Source organism: Eptatretus burgeri, chromosome 17 (genome assembly GCF_056783735.1).
Source record: "Eptatretus burgeri isolate ZD-2024b chromosome 17, Ebu_testis_v1, whole genome shotgun sequence".
Taxonomy (NCBI): Eukaryota; Metazoa; Chordata; class Myxini; order Myxiniformes; family Myxinidae; genus Eptatretus; species Eptatretus burgeri.
Window position 1 is genome coordinate 26,324,770 of NC_140977.1, and position 20,011 is coordinate 26,344,780.

Here is a 20,011-nt window from a genome sequence, read left to right on the forward strand (position 1 = left end):
GCACTTCGAGCAGAGCGTGGTGGAATCTTGACAGAGGAGTCTGAAGTGAAGGCCCGCTGGGCCGGTTACATTGAGCGGTTGTACCAGGCTGATCCACCAGCTGTCTAGTTGGATGTCAGGGGTGTTACAATTCCTATTGCTGACCCTCCAATCAACTGTGGTCCACCTTCACTTGTGGAAATACAGGCTGCGGTGAACTGGTTGAAATGGGGGTAAAGCTCCAAGGATCTGTGGTATTCATGCTGAACTTCTCAAGGCTAGTGGAAATGCTGCACTCGTGTCGTTGCATGCAGTTCCGTGCTCTGCCTGGAATACAGGCATCATCCCAACTGACTGGAAGAAAGGCTTTGTTGTCCCTCTCTGGAAAGGGAAGACTGATCACCAGGACTGCAAAAACCACCGAGGGGTGATGCTACTCTCAGTGCCGGGCAAGGTCTTTGCTCGGATAATTCTTGATCGGGTCGCCACCATCTGCTTGAGCACCAGCGTCTAGAGCAGTCAGGCTTTACACCAAAGAGGTCAATGATTGACCGTATCCTTGCTCTTCGGGTCCTCACTGAATGCAGACGAGAGTTTTGGCAGGGGCTGCTTGCAGCCTATGTTGATCTCTGTAAAGCGTTTGATTCAGTGAATCTGGATGTCCTCTGGAGGATTCTTGGTCTTCGTGGGGTGCCAGTAAAACTGATCGATCTGATGTCTGAACTCTACTCTGGTACTGAGAGTGCTTTGAGATGTGGTGGTACCATTTCTGACTCATTTCCTGTTGTTACTGGAGTTCGACAGGGATGTGCACTGGTTCCCACACTTTTCAACACTTGTATGGAATGGATTCTAGGGAGGATGCTCGAGAGATCAAGCTGCGGTGCATCGTTTGGGAATGTCAAGATCTCTGACCTCGATTTCGTAGATGATGCAGTCATCTTTGCGGACACTCTAGATATCCTTTGGGGGCCCACAAGGCACTGAGTGATAAGTCAGAGCCACTAGGATTATGGGTTTCCTGGGTCAAAACTAAGATCCAGGCTTTCAATGACATCTTGGATGCTGCGATCTTGTCTGTACCTGTTTCTGGCGAGGATGTTGAGGTCACAGAGAGATCCACGTGCCTTGGCAGTGATATTCATGTATCTGCTGGCTGAAAGCCAGAGGTCGGGCCGGGGGAGTCAAGGATTGACTGGATCATGGAGTGTGGCGCTGCTGGTACTTGTAAAGGAGGACAAAAGTCCGAGTCTTCAGGTTCTTGGTGCTTCCAGTCTTGCTTTATGGATGTGAGACTTGGACTCTGACCAGGGATCTGAGACGGAGACTTAATTCCTTTGGTACCAGGTCTCTTCGGAGAATCCTTGGCTATTACTGGTCGGACTTTGTGTCCAACGAGCGGTTGCTGAGAGAGACTCAAATGAGATTTGTTACCTGCATAGTCCATGAGAGTCAGCTGCGGCTGTATGGACATGTGGCTCTTTTTCCTGATGCTGATCCTGCTCACCACATTCTCTCAGCGAGGGACCTTTGTGAGTGGAGGAGGCCAATTGGCCGACCACGTGCCTCGTGGTTGCATCAGGTTGATCAGAATCTCAAGGAGATGGGGATGGCCCAGTCATCTGCCTGGGGGGTGGCCAGTCGGAGGCCCCTGGATTACTGACGGAAAGTGGATGCACTGACGCGTTGCTCCGCGCATGTTTTCATACCTGACCTGACCTGACCTCTCCCCCCCAATGGACGGGCCTGTCATCATGTGTGAGGCATTTCTAGTGGGAAGGGACATCACAATGAATGGGTGACAAAGGAGGGGGGAGCAGGACGTGAGTATGGGGAAGGGTTAAAGCACTATGCAAGGGTAAATTTGGCAAACAGAGTAACTAATATGTCCTTCAGCGAAGCGACGGGTAGGCTCTGTTAGTTAAACTATCAATGTCAGGTGGGGAAAATGTTGAATCTGGATCCATGAGACATGGCACTTCAACCTTAATTAATGTTCATTATGATGTCCATGTATGCTTTCCTGCACAGGAAGTAAGCAGGCATAGCAGTATGTCGTGCGTTAACATCAACACACCAGGGTTGTAAAAAAAGGTTTTAGATAAAATTTTTGGGCAAAATCATATATGTATTGTAATACCCAGGTTTATCTCTCCCCTTTTTATGTTGTTTTGCAAATATGTTGTCACCTTATTAATACCACTTCTTGATATTCATCATCTCATGTAAAAAGGTCCACGTGGTCTAAAGCTCGAAATACTCAAGGGTCCAAGCTGTCTAATCTGTCTGAAGAGTGTAAGGGGCTTTAAGGGTCTTTGGAGTCTTAGGAGTCAAAAGGGTCTTTGAGTTTGTAAAGGGTCTTAGGGGTCTTAAAGGGTCCTCAATGCCTTAAAGGGTCTTTGAGGTCTTAAAGGGTCTTATGGGTTTTTGGGATCTGAAAGGTCTTTGTGGTCAAAGGGTCTCTAGGGTCTAAAGGGTCTTTAAGGATCTTAGAGGTCTTTAAAGGCTATTGTGGTCGATGAAAAAAGCCTGAGGACAATCCCGGGTTGGACTTGGTCTGTGCACCAAATGTGGTGGTTGGCGGCCTTTGTGGAAAACGTGAACATACAGACAAATATTTTATTTATTAGATGTGTGGTAATTGTTTTTTCATTTATTTATACGTGTACTTGAATTTCTTCGTGTACGTGTTCTTGAATATATCTGTCATTAATCAAAAAAAGGTAATATCATAGGTAATCTGAAATATAATACCTGACGTAGCGACATTAATTCTTTTGATAAAAATTGCTTCGATTTTCGTCATTTCGATATTCGTCGCCCTTTTCAGGAACACACCCCCGATGTAAACCGGGGTCTTCCAGCATTTCGACCATTTTTCACTGTAACAAGAAAAAGAAAGCTTCTCCATAGCTGCGCGCATCGGATGACCGACATTTCGTTTTCGTCGGCGATCAAATTCCCAGGCAGCATTATCACCGAATTTTCAACAAGGTGGAGTGACTTTCAAATCCACTTTCACTTTGGGCTCTCCAGAGATTGTTAGGTGGAATTTTATTCCGTGTTTAGTTCCAGCGATCAAGATCGACATTCACAGGGATGTCCGAAGCGTCTGCGATTGACGTTGAGCGGAGCATCGACTCTGCTCGCGCTGTATAGATGGTGTAGTCAGTGTTTCTCAACCTTTTTTTGTCCCACGCCCCACTTTGATTTTCAAAATAATCGTACGCCGCACCATGATTGGAGACACTACAGTATATACTACATCTGTATTCAAAAGGCAAAGCTATGAAAGCGATCATATCTTGATTCATTAATTCTGAATTCTCATTCCCCACCAAAATATTGCCACGCCCCACCTTGAGAAACACTGGTCGATGGTATTTCTTGTGTATGGAATTGTGGTTTGTTTGTTTTGACTACTTTTCTTAATTTGTGTGAATTAAGTCCGTGGATAATCGCACATACAAAATCAGACATTAGAGTGAAATTTTTTTTTGTAATTCGACCAAATCATCACTTTGTTTCTCTGATTTGCTACATTCGGTTGTTTTCCTTGTCAGTTTCAGTTTTCCGTTCCAAGTCACCGATTCCGTGAATTCTGTCCATTTTCCACAATTGCAGAAAATCACTGGCTCTAGATTTTACATTGAGCATTACGGTATCCAGTTTGTATTGTTCTTCTTGACAATCACAAGGATATGAAAGAAAACCCAGAAATATGAGAGGGCCACTCGGCCCATCCAACCTGTGTCATCTCCGCATTTGCGACAACCCAGGGACACAACATTTCCCTGCACAGCCATAACAACTCAATCACACCTGGCTAATCGTTGCTACTTAGCTGTACCATTCCGCCCAATATCACTGTGCCCATCTATGCACATTGCTTCCAATTATTTATCCAAATTCAGGTAAAACCAATCAACAGTCCTTGTTGCCACCGCCGTCTTCTGCGACTGTCCTAGTTGCTACCACCAAGCTATTTCATGTGTTACCAACTCAGTATAAATACTTCTGCCTTGGTTCTGTTCTGAAACTCCTCTCTTTCACTCTCCAACTGTGCCCGCTAGTTTTGGCATTGTTTATCCTGGTTTAAAAAATCTCGCTTTATCCGTGTCCATTGAGCATTTTGAACTTCAGAACATTGAATGGGAGTGGAGTCTTCAACTTCTTCGTTTGTATACAGCACAAGGCTGTGGGGTAGCATCATTGGCTGAGTGTGCAGATGTGCCACCGCTGCAATGCCCTCTGCTGATTAGAGCAAAAATTTGGAATCTGTTCATGGTGCCGATGATAGCTCACCTACCATGGTGCCGATGTCATTGCATTTTGAATGCAATGACATATTTTCCTTCATTTGGTCGTCTGACATTTTAAATTAATCTCAAACACTGCTCAAATATGCTGCTTTTGAAACAATTTTTAAAAAACAATTTGATGTAACAATCTGACTTAGCCGGACTCAAGGGGGTATCCGTTGTATATCAGGCTCTCATGCCTATTGTGGAAAACATAGACCGGATATCAATGGTTAGGTAAATCGTGTGCTTCCGACATTCCCAGCACCCAGCACCGCTCAAGGTCCCATTCCCAATTGAGTCCCATCAACCAATAAAAATGTCAATAAAATCCTCTACCAAATATGGTACAAATATGGGCAGCAATATAACACAATATGCAGAGAAATGAACGATTCGACTGATGGCACTTCAGCAATAAGGCAAAAATGACAAACTTGTAAGCAGACTTCGATTTATTTAAAAATATGGATTACTCACAAAGTAGGCCAAGCGAGTTTTAATGATTGTCCCCTTGGTTGTAGTGGGTGTTGTTGTGTGTATCGTGCGTAAGTACGTGAAACTGCGTCACACAATCTTTAAGGTGAGTCCACCATTATAGGTGGCACTGCAATATGTCTTATTACACTTGCATCTAAACTCTCCCTTTTTGCTAACCCATCAGGCAATGATGGTCGACCGGGATTAAGCAGCATCAAAGGTCAGCGAGGAGACCCTGGCTTTGATGGCCGTCCTGGAGCTCAAGGACCTCCGGGTGATCCGACTGAAACCGGAACGTTTGGACCAAAAGGTTTTCCTGGTCTGCCGGGTCCTTCAGGTCAACCAGGTAAGAACAGCACAGGGATAGTCAGCAATTGTTAACTTTCTTGTAATTACCTCCACCACCGAAGGTTGAAGGTGGTTATGTTTTCACCCCTGTCTGTCTGTTTGTTCGTCTTTTTCTTGCTTGTTTGTTTGGCTGTGTGCAGGATATCTCAAAAAGTTGTTGATGGATCCGGATGAAATTTGGTGGACAGGTTCGATGTGTAACAAGGACGAACTGATTAGATTTTGGTGAAGATCTGGATCCGGATCCGACTACTGAACTTTTTCAGTGATTCTTCACCATTGATAGGGCCAAAAACTATATAGAGCACGAAATCTCAAAAAGTTGCAGACGGATTTGGATGAAACTTGGTGGACAGGTTGGGTGTGTGAAAAGGAAGAATTGATTCAATTTTGGTGAAGATCCGAATCTGGATCCGAATCAGATAATTTTTTTTAACAGATTCTTCACCACTGATAGGGCAAAACCAATATTCTTGTGAAAAATGGCAGCGGCATAGAAAAGGCCCCTTTATGTGGTGTGTGCCATTTGGCAAACTATAGAAAAGAAGGGACAATCCATGGCTTGTAGATAATGCCAAATGATAGAAAATAAGGCACATTCAAACAATCTCCTGTGTATGCTGTACCGCCAAATTGTGTTCTTAGAAGGAACCAACGGATGCTCTAGAAAAGTTGATTTTAAGGGGCACCAATTTTTTAAACAAATTAATCACACACAAATGATCTTATGTGTTTTTGTTTTCAAGGTACACTAAAAAAAACTTTATATAATAATGGGTTTTAACCTACTTTATATGTAGGACGCCCCTTTATATGAACTTTTTTCGAGCATTACTTGAGAAGAGAGCAAATACATACTTGGGGAGAGGGACCCCCCCCCCCATCGGGATTTTCAGTCTCTATGTTAAAGTTGCCCTACAGAGAAGCCATTGCATATAAAGGGAGGGGTGCTTTGTGCTTCCCTTGATTGCTGCAGGAGTCGCTGCTTCTAACAACACCGCCATTGCATAATTGTACCGCACAAGAACAGAACTCAAGCTAATAGCTAATGAGCAAAAACTAACGAAAAAGCAAAAACTCTGGCACTTTGGTGGAATTTGTTTCGATACCCATTAATTAGAGCGATTAGCTGAAGTATATTCCCAGTTTCAGCTCGTTTCAATGTATAGCCTTTGAGATATGAGCGCCAACACAATTCGGGCAGACGGACGGACGGAGGGACATCAACGTGAATTTCGAGGGTTTTCGTAAAAAAAAAAAACTCAAGAATGTGGAAATGGATATTGCTGAAATTTGGAACACATTACCATGACGTACAAAGGATTTACTTCTGAAATTTGCAGACAATTTTGTTCAGTGCAAGCTGGGAAACGAATTTTCAGTCCCTATGTTAAAGATGCGTACGGAGAAACCGTTCCATATAAGGGGAGGGGCGCTTTGCACCTCCCTTGATATAGCATATCCCTATGATATGCTATATATCCCTATGATATAGCATATGATATAGCACCTCCCTCAAAAAGTTATGGATGGATTCTGATAAAACTTGGTGGACATGTTGGGCGTGGGACAAGGAAGAATAGATTCAATTTTGGTGAACATCCGAATCCAGATCTGGATACAACAGTTTCTTTTATTTTTGAAGTGATTCTTCACCATTGAGAGATAGGGCTAAACCGATATATAGCATATTTCAAAAAAATTTGGCCCCGATATGTTTGACTTGATCATTGTGTGGTGGAGGTATGCACTCTACTGAGTGCCCTTCTAATTACTGTTGTTAATGTATTTTCTTACTATTTTTACCAGGCCTCCCAGGCCCCAAAGGTCATCCTGGAGATGATGGCAGATCTGACTTTGGCCTAAGCAAGGGTCTTCCAGGCCAACCTGGCCAACATGGGTCGGCTGGAGCAAAGGGTGAACGAGGTCCAAGTGGATCCCCAGGTTTTTCTGGAGTATCAGGATTCGTTGGCAAAAAAGGTAAAATACATGCCAAATCCCTTTGTAGGTTGTTTTACATTCTATCAAAAGAAGATATGTGAAGTCAGCCATTTTGAGAACAATTGTCACATTCTATTTCTATTTATCAACAAACTGAACTGAGATTGGGTTATTTGATGACTTTTGTTGTCGTTGAAAAAGCATTTCTCAGTGTGAACACGTATGCAATGTGAAATATATTAAAAGGGTATCAAAATATGCCTGGTGTTGGCTTCATGGTGAGGATGGTGGGCTTGGGATCCGAGGATCCTGAGTTCAAATCCCACTCGGCTGTTGAATTAATACCAGGTGGGGTTAACTCTGCCTGTCATCCTTCCGAGGTCACCAAAAACGAGTGCCAGCATGCTGGTATACTGTCGGAGTGACGACCCGTCCAGGATTGTGTCCAATAGCCAAGGAGACCGCTTAGGCAGCACCAAACGCTCTGCACAGATATGGTCCCAAAGGATGGATCGTATCAAAATGATAAAGAACACATACAATGGATACAAATGCAGTGTGATCTCTAATGGAAAGAAGTCACCAGAATTTGAAGTCAAAGCAGGTGTCAGATGGAGATGCAAGCTGTCTCCACCACTGTTTCTACTTGTATTGGGCTGGGTATTAAGGGGGAATAAGGAACATGCCAGATGTGGAATAGATTGCTCTCACGATGACCATCTGGAGGAGCTCAGCTTTGCAGATGACATCTGTTTCCTATTTGACACCAAGAAAAGCATGTAAGAGAAAGTAAATAGGCTCCAGGAGTATGCCCCATAAATAGGACTGAAAATCAACACGGAGAGCGTGAAACTACATGCATCGGACAACAATGCTGTTATGTACAATGACTTGGCGATACAATAAGATGTCAACAACTGTTAAAGGAGGAGGTCGACTCGGATGTTCTCCAAAGAATACAGAAAGCAAGAGTAGCATTTATGGGGATGAGAGAAATCTGGAAATATATGTATTTTTAAACAACACAAGAACGAAGTTTAAAATTTCTGACAGTAATATATAATCAATTGTACTATTTGGCTGTGAAGCTTGGATAGTAACCAAAGTCACGACACAGATACTATAATTATTTATTTTTAGCTGTCATGAAAAGATTACACGAATCTCCTGGCTGGATGGAGTGAGCAAGGTGGGAAAAAAGAAGGCCTTTTAAAAGGAAAAACATCATGGAGGAGGTGGAGATGGATTAGGAATGTATTGGAAATGGAAAACAACATCACAAAGAGAGTGATGCACTGGAAGCCTGAAGGTCAAAGGAGGGTTGGATGACCAAGAGAGACCTGGTACTGCACCACTGAAAACAAGCATGTACTGTCGGATAATGCTATTCGCGGATGATGCGTATTCGCTGTTAATAAGTTGTTACCTGCTTCTACATTTGCAGCCCTGTGCTTCATGTATTCGAGTTTTTTTTAAATGTGTTTTGTGGTTTTCGCAGGTGTACTCGTGGGGTTTTTTCACGTTTTCGACGTTTTTCACTGGCATATTTGCGGTGTTTTTGCGGATTTGTGTTTTTCCCTTGTGAATCACGAACCGCCAGGAACCTATCCCCCTTTTTCCAATTGAAACAATGCCCCAACATTCGCGGATTTGACATTCGTGGCATTTTTCTGGAACATGTCCTCCACGAATAGCGAGGTCTGACAGTACATGTAATCTTTCATTCTTTTATATTCCTATTTAATGTCTCATTGACCATGTCATGGATCATGACATGTTGTGAACCAATATCAACGACAACACTTAGACTAATTTAAACAAATAAATAAACAAACAAAATTACATTACAGACACACAAGTGACATGTTTACTTTTAAGCAATTTGCCAGGACGTTCTTGATTTGCCATAAATTATAATCTATGATTTATGTCTGTTTATGAGTTATACCCAACTGCCAACTACTATATGATTACAGCACCACGCATGACTGTGCACACACGGGATTACAATTTACCTGACACAGAAACGACTTCAAAGTCGGTTTCCATCTCAGATAACGAACTTTATATTCACAATTATTTTTCCCTCCGGCGTCTGCAAGGAATCTATACATTTTGAAACCCTTCTCTAATCGATTGGTGCATCCAATAGCACAGCATCCTGTCATTTTAAAAACAATGATGAGCTTTCGATGGAAACAAAATTGTGCCCATGACCGACGTGACCAGAAATTTCCAGGACATGCTGTGTCACAACTCCTAGTTTATAAGGACTCTATTCCTGCCCCCCTGCACCCTGCTCCACCCCCCCCCTTTCCAAACCACAGCCCTACTGTCAGTCTGTTGCCTTTTTTTTTAACCTTATGTCACTTTGCTCTTCCGAGCCTGGTGTTGGTGCAGTGGTTAGGGCAGCAGCTTGGGATCCAAAAGGTCCCGAGTTCAAGCCCCGTTGGGCCACTGAGTTAATACACCAGGGGGTTGACTCAGCCTGTCATCCTTCCGAGGTCGGCGAAATGAGTACCAGTATACTGGGCCGGTGTATACCCCGGTTAAAATAGGTGTACCATATCCCTGTGTCGTAAGAGGCGACCAGGGTTGCGTCAGGAAGGGCATCAAGCGTAAAACATGTGCCAAATCACTATGCGGATCATACAGATGATCCGCTGTGGCGACCCCTAAAGGGAGCAGCCGAAAGAAGAAGAAGAAGAAGAAGTCACTTTGCTCTTCCATGAAACTCAATTTTGTATAGAAATAAAATTTTCCACAGAAGATAAACTGGTTTTTTATTTTTTTTTTATTTTCCAGGTGAAAAGGGAAGCCACGGTGTTCGAGGTTTTCCTGGACAAGCAGGTCGTGCAGGTCCTCCTGGATTGGTCATCGGGAAAGGATCACCTGGAGATAATGGTTTTCCAGGTCCACATGGGAATCCTGGCACCTACGGCAGAAAAGGTACATATTTTCTTTCATCCTCAATTGGTGCTGGTGGTACTAAGACTTGATAAGGTGGTTGTACGTGACCTAACATGTTGTATACAGAGCATGTTTCTTGGGAGTGTGAACAAATTTTGTTCTGTAGAAGACAACTTGCAAACATTGGCAAACTTTACAAAGACTTCTCCATCTCCTGAATCCTGACAGAGTCGAGCTGCATCCCACATTCCTTTTTCCATTGGCCAAGGGTGTCTATGGTGTTTATTCATTGACCAAAAGCACAGACATTAGGTTGTGAAATAGAAAATCTAATTTCTCCAATTACATACAACATATGCATATGGTACATTAAATGTTGTGATGGCATAAACAGGCTCGATTTGTCCAATATAAACAAATTTTGGAAAATAATTTGAGTGACAATTTGCCCTCTTTTATTATAATACGAGCAAATACAACCTGTCGCTTCGCTGATAGGTATATTACGGGGGGAGGGGAGAGAGAGGAGGGAGGAAGGGGAGCGAGAGGAGGGAGAGAGGCAAGAGAAAGGAGGAGGGAGAAGAGAGGACAGAGGGGAGAGGAGAGGACGGAGGGGAGGGGAGAAGACAGAGGGAGGGGAGAGTTGAGGAGAGGACCGAGGAGAGAGGAGAGGACTGAGGGGAGAGAAGAGGAGAGGATGGACGGAGGGAGAAGAAGGGAGAGGAGAGGACGGAGGGAGAGGAGAGGACGGAGGGAGAGGAGAAGATGGAGGAAGAGGAGAGGACTGAGGGAGGGAAGGGGAGAAGACAGAGGGAGGGGAGAGTTGAGCAGAGGACCGAGGAGAGAGGAGAGGATGGAGGGGAGAGAAGAGGAGATAACGGAGGGAGGGGAGAGGATGGAGGGAGGGGAAGTGAGAGGCGAGGACAGAGAGAGGGGAGAAGAGAGGACGGATGGGAGAGGACAGGATGGAGGGGAGAGGAGAGGAGAGGATGGAGAGAGTGGAGGGGAGAGAAGAGAAGGGAGGGGAGAGGAGAGGATGGAGGGAGGGAGAAGAGAGGACGGAGGGTGAGGAGAGGATGGAGGCAGGGGAGAGGATGGAGGGGGAGGGGAGAGGATGGAGGCAGGGGAGAGGACGGAGGGAGGTGAGAGGACAGGACGGAGGGATATACTGTAAGGTATTATTCAGGGATGTGAGATGTGTATGCTATTTTTAATATATATATATATATATATATATATATATATATATATATATATATATATATATATATATATATATATATATATATATATATATATATGGCAGTCCTTCTGTCTGTCTGTCTGTCTGTTTGTAACCAATAAGCTCCTTGACCAGTGAACCGATCTTAATGAAACTTTACACACATATAGACCTAACATTCAGCTCCAGGATGTGCTAAGTGGCTTTCCATAAAAATGAAAAAAATATATATATAAAAAAATAAAAATTCCATTTTAAAAAAAAGGCTTTCGAATAGTGCGCTGGCGTATTAATCGTAACAAAAGGCTTCATGGTGAAAAACGCGAGGGTTTTTTGAAATACAAAATGTTCGTATTCATTGACTTTTTAAACATACACATTCTCCTCCTGTTATTTGAATTCTCGAACTGCACGCGCACGGCAACAGCTAACTGCTGATATATCTGCTCATGAACGAGCCAGACAAGCAGAGTCGGCTGCAGAGAGAGAGCGTCACACCGATGGGCGAGAGAAGCACAAAACTCACATTCCAGCTTTCTAGGTCCGGGTTTTGGCAGGACATCGACAGTTGCCACTGCTGCGAAAAACATTGAGTGGCTCAAGGCCGCCTTCAACTATGACCTCTCTGAGGATTACGGCAGCATAAAGCCTTCCTTCCATAAATCTGAAGATTAAAAGAAGCCTTCCTAATTTTCTCCATACAACTAATGCCTCAGTCCAATCAGCGTGAGGAGAATAGGGCAAATTTCCCAGGTATTACCGGGGACTTCAGCTTGTAATATATAATTTGAAGCTTTTGTTTGTTTGCTTGTTTGTGTCTGCATATGCTAATCTCCTTAACTGTGAAAGTTAGGAGGAATCCTCTGCAACAAAAAATATTGAGACGGGCTCCGGGAGGTTATAGGCAAGGTGGCGAGGCCCCTCGGTCAGAGGCGGGGGGGGGGGGAGTGTTCCCCCTCACTAACCCCAATAGGCTATGACTGCTGTGGCCCAATAGGGAACTGATACTGGGCTCACGTCAGACTGATGTACAGAATATTAAATTCATTCAAAAAGAACCCTGGCAATGCCGGGTGCATTCACCTCATGTGTGTGTGTGTGTGTATATATATATATATATATATATATATATATATATATATATATATATATATATATATATATATATATATATATATATATATATATATATATATATATATATATATATATATATATATATATATATATATATATATAGTAAGCCTGGTGTTGGCTTAGTGGTTAGGGTGGCGGCTTGGGATCCCAGTATCCTGAGTTCAAGCCCCGTTGGCTGCTGAATTAACACCAGGGGGTTGACTCAGCCTGTCATCCTTCCGAGGTCGGCGAAATGAGTGCCAGTGTACTGGTCCCGGTGTATGCCCCGGTTAGAATAGGTGTACCATATCCCTGTGTGTCGTAAGAGGTGACCAGGGTTGGTGTCAGGAAGGGCATCCGGCCATAAAACATTGCCTCACAAAAAGCCAAACCCCTGCACAGCAGGGAAAAATGGCTGTAAAAACGGTCATTTTATATATATATATATATATATATATATATATATATATATATATATATATATATATATATATATATATATATATATATATATATATATATATATTGTATCGATGTCGAAGTGACGGGTCATTTAATGAATGAACAAAAGGGGGAACATTGTGGAAAATAAAATTTCACATTTTCAGTGAGCCAGCCACCACCTGTTCTGCACCACACATGGCCAACAACGTCCGTGAGTGGCCTCGAACTTTGTTCAAGTCAATCGACATTCAGGATTCAGTGACAGTGCAAATATTGTAGAGCACTCGCCAAGTGGCTTAAGCACTCCAACGAAACGGTTGATAAGAAATGGCTCGCTTGGCACGTGATCAGCAATCACTGAACTGTCACGTTAAACATACACCTTACGGAGACACCCGAAGTGTCAAATATGTCCGAATTGGACAAATAAACACTTTTTTGAGGAATCGGAGCTGTTTGTAAGTTCGATTCTGGAGCTTAAATTTTGTAGTTCTTCTTAGTTTAAGAGATTCTCGAGGTGATCACATGCGTAAAAATGAAATAAAGCCATGAACGCTGGCATCTCCGGGTGTTTATAAGCATTGCAATGTACCCAGCAATTTGTAGGTATGATGATCAAGCATTCGATGATATGAGTGAGGAAAGTGAAAAAAAACTATCGTTAAGAAATCGTTGCAGGCTGTTCCAAGTCAAGGCATGGTTGAGCAGACCAAAAAACATGGCGGCTTCAGACCCCAGCGAGGTTACTCAGGAAAAGCCTTAAGTCCCCATAGAGAGTGGTGACTGAGGCCTAATTACTGATATAATTAAATAAGGCCGTTAATTATTTATCTTCAAAAGGGATATTTTAATGAACCCAAACATCCAATTTTCACTCTTGTACTTTCTTGGAGATTTCTTAGTATGCGTGCAAAGTTTCAGGATGTTAGGTTTTATAGTTTTGGACTTATGGAGGACACACACACACACACACACACACACACACACACACACACACACACACACACACACACACACACACACACACACACACACACACACACACACACAGCCATTTATTAGTATATAAGATAACAAAGTTTTGTCATATATTTAATGCAAAGTCCACAAAGCAATCCATTTTTCATGACTGGGTAATAATTACCTCCTCCACCGAAAGTGGACTCTCCCGAGTGCCGTTCTAGTTCACCTTGTACTAACTATGACTGATAATATTGCTTATAGTTTGTGTTTATTTACCTCTGCCACCGAAGGTGCAGGAGGTTATGTTTTCACCCCTTTCTGTCTGTTTGTCTGTTTGTGTGCAGGATATCTCAAAAGGTTGTAGACGGATCCGGATGAAATTTTGTGGACAGGTTGTGGACTACTCGAATTTTTTAAGTGATTCTTCACCATTGAGAGATCGGGCTAAAATGATATATAGCACGATATCTCAAAAAGTTGTCGACAGATTCAGATGAACCTTGGTGGACAGGTTGAGTGTGTGACAAGGACGAATTGATTAGATTTTGGTGAAGATCCGAATCCAGATGTGGATACGATAATTATTTCATTCTGAAAGTGATTCTTCACCATTGAGAGATAGGGCCAAAAGCAATATAGTACTGCATAGCATGATATTTCAAAAATGTATCGGGCCCGATATGTTCTCGTGGATCAGGCATTACATGGCGGAGGTGTGTGCTCTACCGAGTTCCCTTCTAGTTGTTATTGTTGTCATTGTTACTTAATTTTTTAACAAGATAACTTGTAATTATTTGAATGCATTTCTGTTGCTGCTCCCGATATAGGAGAGCGTGGAGACCCGGGGCTGCCAGGACGTCCTGCAAGGTATCAACCAGGGAGGCATCTTCCAGGAATCCCTGGTGATCCAGGCTCGTCAGGTCGTCCTGGATACAGTGGTCCACCAGGTAATTTTTGTTTTTTTAATATAAACCATGCTCAACAAGTGATTGGCATTTAGAACGAAAAGGGTGCATAAGGAACCAAAATCAAACTGTGCCACCACAGGTTACTGCTGGCAAGGCTTCCTTTACCACTGCTGATGAGACAACTTATGAAGGAAATTATAAAGAGGGGAAAGAAAAATCACATGCATCAAAAATATAATGCATATGAATAAAGGTACAAGAGGAAAACAGAGCAGGAATAAAATGAAGACTAAAATAATTAATGACAACAACCATGTAGCACCACCCATCCATTGGGACCATACTCTGTGCAGATCGTTGGTGCTGCCTAATCAGTCTCCTTGGCTATTGGGTACAATCCTGGACAGGTCACCACTCCGACACAGGAAACTAGCAAGTTGGTAGTCATTTTGCCAACCTCAGAAGGATGACAGGCAGAGTCAACCCCACCTGGTATTAATTCAACAGCCAAGCAGGATTTGAACTCAGGATCCTAGGATCCCAAGCCCATCAGCCTAAGCATTAAGCCAACACCAGGCATCATGTGGCACAAATATATCAAAATAAATCTCTATGTTATTATTTAACAGATTATTAAACTTCTCATTGTTTTTATATCAAATGATTAGCCTGTTAATGATAATAATAATGGTATGTAAAGTGATCACAACATGTGAGCCATCGATTCACAATGTGCATAATTTAGGATGGACTCAGGGAAGTGTACACATGGGGCATGTAAATGTAGAAGGGTAGTGAGGAGGGGTGTTGCCACAGCGTGATGGCATGCGTCTAGTGCAATGGTCTTGATCCATTGCCGCTGGCAAGCTTAAGGCGAAGAGAGCCGAGTGCGCAAGTCTCTGCTGCCAGTATACAGCCTCTGTCTCATCGAGACTCCTGTCGTGCCTCCTCACGGCAACATGGTCACTCGGCACCTTGTGGACCTAGACTAATCTACAGGGGATATCAGAGAAACTTCAGCCCCGACAGATGCGAAATGATGGTCCACCAGCGTGTGGATATGGCCTGGCGTCCCACCACCCAGGTCCCAGCTACCGGTCAATCACTCACTGCCTTGTGAGTCGGGCTTTGGTGAGGCCAAGGCTAAGGGAGCCTCTCCAGAAAAGTTATGGTGGAGTGGAGCCCCATTAGGTGGATAGTGATCCATTTCAGCAAGAACCTTCCGGCAACTCCTACAACCAAACAGGCTTCAGACGTAGGGAATTCTGTCTTTCCTCTGGATTTAGCCTGTGAGGTCGAGAGGGGGACTTAGATACTAGGCCAGTCTGAGCCCCCAAAATCTTCCCAGGCTTGGCAGTCACATACACATACATACACATACATACATACATACATACATACACACACACACACACACATACACACACACACACACACACACACACACACACACACACACACACATACACACACACACACACACACTGTCTATAGAAAGTGTACACCCCATTTAAAATTTTTCACCTTTTGTTGCCTTATAGCCTGGAATGAAATTGCATTAAATTTTCCACCTTTATTTACACATCGTAACCCACAACTTCCAAGTGAAAAACAAATTCTACAAATTTCACAAAATTAATTAACAATACAAAACTACAACATTTTCTGTAAAGCCCTCTTCTAATAGCATAATAGTATTCTTATAATAGAATATCCCTCTTATAATAGCAATTGTAAATTAGCTCAGGTGTAACCAATCACCTTCAAAATCACACACAAAGTTAATTGACCTCCACCTGTGTTAATTGTTGTGATTCTGATTATTTCAGAATAAAATCAGCTGTTCCTTTAGGCTTCCTCTGCTGGGTAGTGCATTTCACAGAAAAATCACACATGAGCACCAAGGAGCTTTCAAAAGACCACCAGGATAAAGTTGTGGAAAGGCACAAATCAGGGGATGGGTTAAAAAAAACATTTCAAAGGCCTTGAATATCCCTGAGAGCACAGTCAAGACAATTATAAAGAACTGGAAGGCATATGGTACCACCAAGACCCTACCTAGATCAGGCCGTCTCTCCAAACTGGATGACCAAGCAAGGAGGAGACTGATCAGAGAGGCCTCCAAGAGGCCAGTGGCAACTTTGAAAGAGCTACATGCCTTTGTGGCAAAGACTAGTCACTGTGTGCATGTGACAAAAATATCCCAAGCACTCCACAAGTTTGGGCTGCATGTGGGGTGGCAATAAGGAAGCCATTACTCAAAATAGCCCACCTTGAGTCCCGTTTGAGGTATGCAAAAAAACACTCCGGAGATTCTGAAGTCATGTGGCAAAACGTTTTGTGATCTGACGAAACCAAGATGGAACTTTTTGGCCTAAGTTAAAAACGTTATGCTTGGTGCAAACCCAAACAAAGCACATCACCCAAAGAACACCCTCCCTACTGTGAATCATGGTGGTGGCAGCATCATGTTATGGGGATGTTTCTCATCAGCAGGGACTGGGGCACTTGTCAGGATAGAAGGGAAAATGGATGGAGCAAAATAAATAAAAATACCTAGGGGAAAACCTGCTGCCCTCTGTAAGAAAGCTGAAATTGGGATGGAAGTTCACCTTTCAACTTGACAACGACCTGAAGCACACAGCCAAAGCTACACTGGAGTAACTAAGGAACAAAAAGATAAATGTCCTTGAGTGGCCGAGTCAGAGTCCTGACCTAAATCCAATCCAAAATCTGTGGCATGACTTGAAGATTGCTGTCCATCGACACTCCCCATGCAACTTGACTGAGCTTGAACAGTTTTGTACAGAACAATGGATAAATATTGTCCAATCAAGGTGTGCAAGGTTGGTAGAGACCTATCCCAACAGACTCACAGCTGTAATTGCTGTCAAAGGTTCTTCCATCAAGAATTAACTGAGGTGGGGTGGTGGAGGTGGACACTTGTCCAACCAAGGTATTCTAGTTTTGTATTGTTAATTAATTTTGTGAACTTTGTAGAATTTGTTTTTCACTTCGAAGTTGTGGGTTATGATGTGTAAATAAGGTGAAAAAAGTCTGATTTAATGCAATTGAATTCCAGGCGAAAAGGCAACAAAAGGTGAAAAAAATGTAAATGGTGGTGTAGACTTTCTATAGGCACTGCACACACATACACGTATACACACACACACACACACCATACAAAGCTGTCGTACAAACCAAATGGAGAGGACACTTCATCCTTACTTTGACACGTGAGGGAACCAACACGGGTGGTAGCAGTTTACATGTTATAAGTTCAGCTCGACTGTCATGGTGCGAAGGCCCCATGGGTTACCGCGAACGGTGGGAAGGACTATAGCGTCCTATTATTCAGTCAACGCCCGCCTTAAGCTGGGCAGCCCCCATCCAGTAAGCTACTGTTCTGCCAACGTCTACCTTCTCCTCTGGGTGCATGTTGATTAGGGATCTTTATCCTGACAAGTAGACGGTAAGAATGTGCCCAGCAAATCAAGAAAGTAAATTATCCGGCTTGGTAGCTGGAACGTCAAGACTATGTGTCCTGGCATCAATGAAGAAGACTTACTTTCAACATTAAATGTACGTAAGACAGCACTGATTGATCGTGAGCTTTACAAGCTTAACATTGACATTGCTGCTCTTCAAGAGACAAGATTGGCCGATTCCAGATCTATTGGGGAGATCAACTCTACCAAGAGGGGTGGCAAGAGCGCAGAAGACCTCCGTCAACATGGTGTAGGCTTTGCAGTCAGCAACAGCATGATGCAGTCAATTTAGACACAGATGGCGACATCTGAATATCTTATGTCTCTACATCTTTCATTGAAAGGAGGCTTTATGACTATCAGCTGTGCTTCTGCCACAACTCTGCATGCCAATGCTGAAGACAAAGATTACTTCTACGACACTATCCATGAACTTCTTCAACATGTCCCTCATGGGGAAAAGCTTTACATTCTCGGTGATTTCAATGCATGGGTTGGAATTGACAGGGCCTCGTGGCCAATATGCCTAGGCCATCATGGTGTTGGTAAAATCAACGAAAATGGGCAACAGGTGTTGGAGCTGTGTGCTCAAAAGGAGCTCTGTGTCACCAACACTTTCTTTCAAGGCAAACGTCGGCATAAAGTGTCTCGGCGTCACCCAAGGTCGGGCCATTGGCACCAAATTGACCTCATCATCACCAGGAGACGAGACCTGTCCAGCACTCTTCACACGTTCCTCCTATAATGCAGATTGTGATACTGACCACTCCCTTGTCGTAAGCAAAGTGAAGATGCAGCCCCAGAGGCTTCACACCTCCAAGCAAGGAAGTTTTCCATGCATCAATATTCCTGGCAAAAATAAATAATGACAAATGTAAGCAGTTTTTGGACATTCTCCAACAGTCTCTACCGATTGAAGGCCTAACTGGCAATATCAATGAAGCCTGGAAGTCCCTGAGGTTAGTCATCTATGAGAGTGCAGTAATCACGTTCGGTAAAGGTAAAGCTCATAGGAAAGACTGGTTTGAAACCTTTTCGGGACAATGGAGCCAGCCATCGAAGCAAAGAGCGTAGCCTACTTAATGCACAACATCAACCCAAATGCCCAAACCCTACACAACTTGAAGCTAGCTAGCTAAGGCTATTGTGCAAAATAAAGCAAGGTTTTGTGCAAACAACTATTGGATCAACCTTTGCCAAGATATTCAGATGGTCTTTGACAACAGAAACTTTCACGCCATGTTTGATGGAATAAAAAGAGCACTTGGTCCGACCATCAGCAAAGCTGCCCCCCTGAAATCAGCAGATGGTAAGATACTTACCGACAGGAGCAAGCAGACAGCTCGTTAGGTGGAACATTATCTTCAATTGCACTCCCATGGAAACGGCTATTTCTCAGCCTGTGCTCAACACTCTTCCTCAACTACCTGTTATGTATGAGTTGCATGTGGAACCATCATCACCTGAGCTTGAGAAGGCAATTGATTTACTGGCAAGCAGGAAAGCACCTGGTAAGGATGGAATTCCAGCAGAACTGCTCAAGTACAGAAGGTCTCACCTGCTGCCTTACCTGAATGACTTCCTTCTCCTCTTCTGGAGGGCAAGATCTGTTCCACAAGACATGCGCGATGCAAACATCATCACGTTGTACAACAAGAAAGGCAATCGGGGAGATTGTAACAATTACGGTGGCACCTTGCTCCTCAGTGTTATTACTTTATGGCTGTGAAACGTGGACGACTTAAAGCTTTCAAGAACGGAGACTTAACAATGTCCAACTTCACTGTCTACGAAGCATCCTTGGCATCATATGAAGGACAGATGCACAAATGCAAAAATCATCTTCCAGGCAAATCTGCCATGCGTTCTTGTACTCATTAAGCAAAGATGACTTTGATGGCTTGGGCATAT

The 20,011-nt window shown here is 43.3% G+C and overlaps 1 protein-coding gene across 2 annotated transcripts in view; it reads left to right on the forward strand.

Annotated features, from left to right (window-relative positions):
- Window positions 1-20,011, forward strand: part of LOC147009592 (uncharacterized) — a 270,091-nt gene that overhangs the window by 206,284 nt on the left and 43,796 nt on the right. For both annotated transcript variants that reach the window (XM_085862391.1, XM_085862392.1), the window contains 4 exons: window positions 4,945-5,106; window positions 6,918-7,088; window positions 9,855-9,998; window positions 14,532-14,651. In XM_085862391.1, the coding sequence (XP_085718517.1) occupies window positions 4,945-5,106; window positions 6,918-7,088; window positions 9,855-9,998; window positions 14,532-14,651 (597 nt within the window). The remainder of the gene's footprint in view (window positions 1-4,944; window positions 5,107-6,917; window positions 7,089-9,854; window positions 9,999-14,531; window positions 14,652-20,011) is intronic.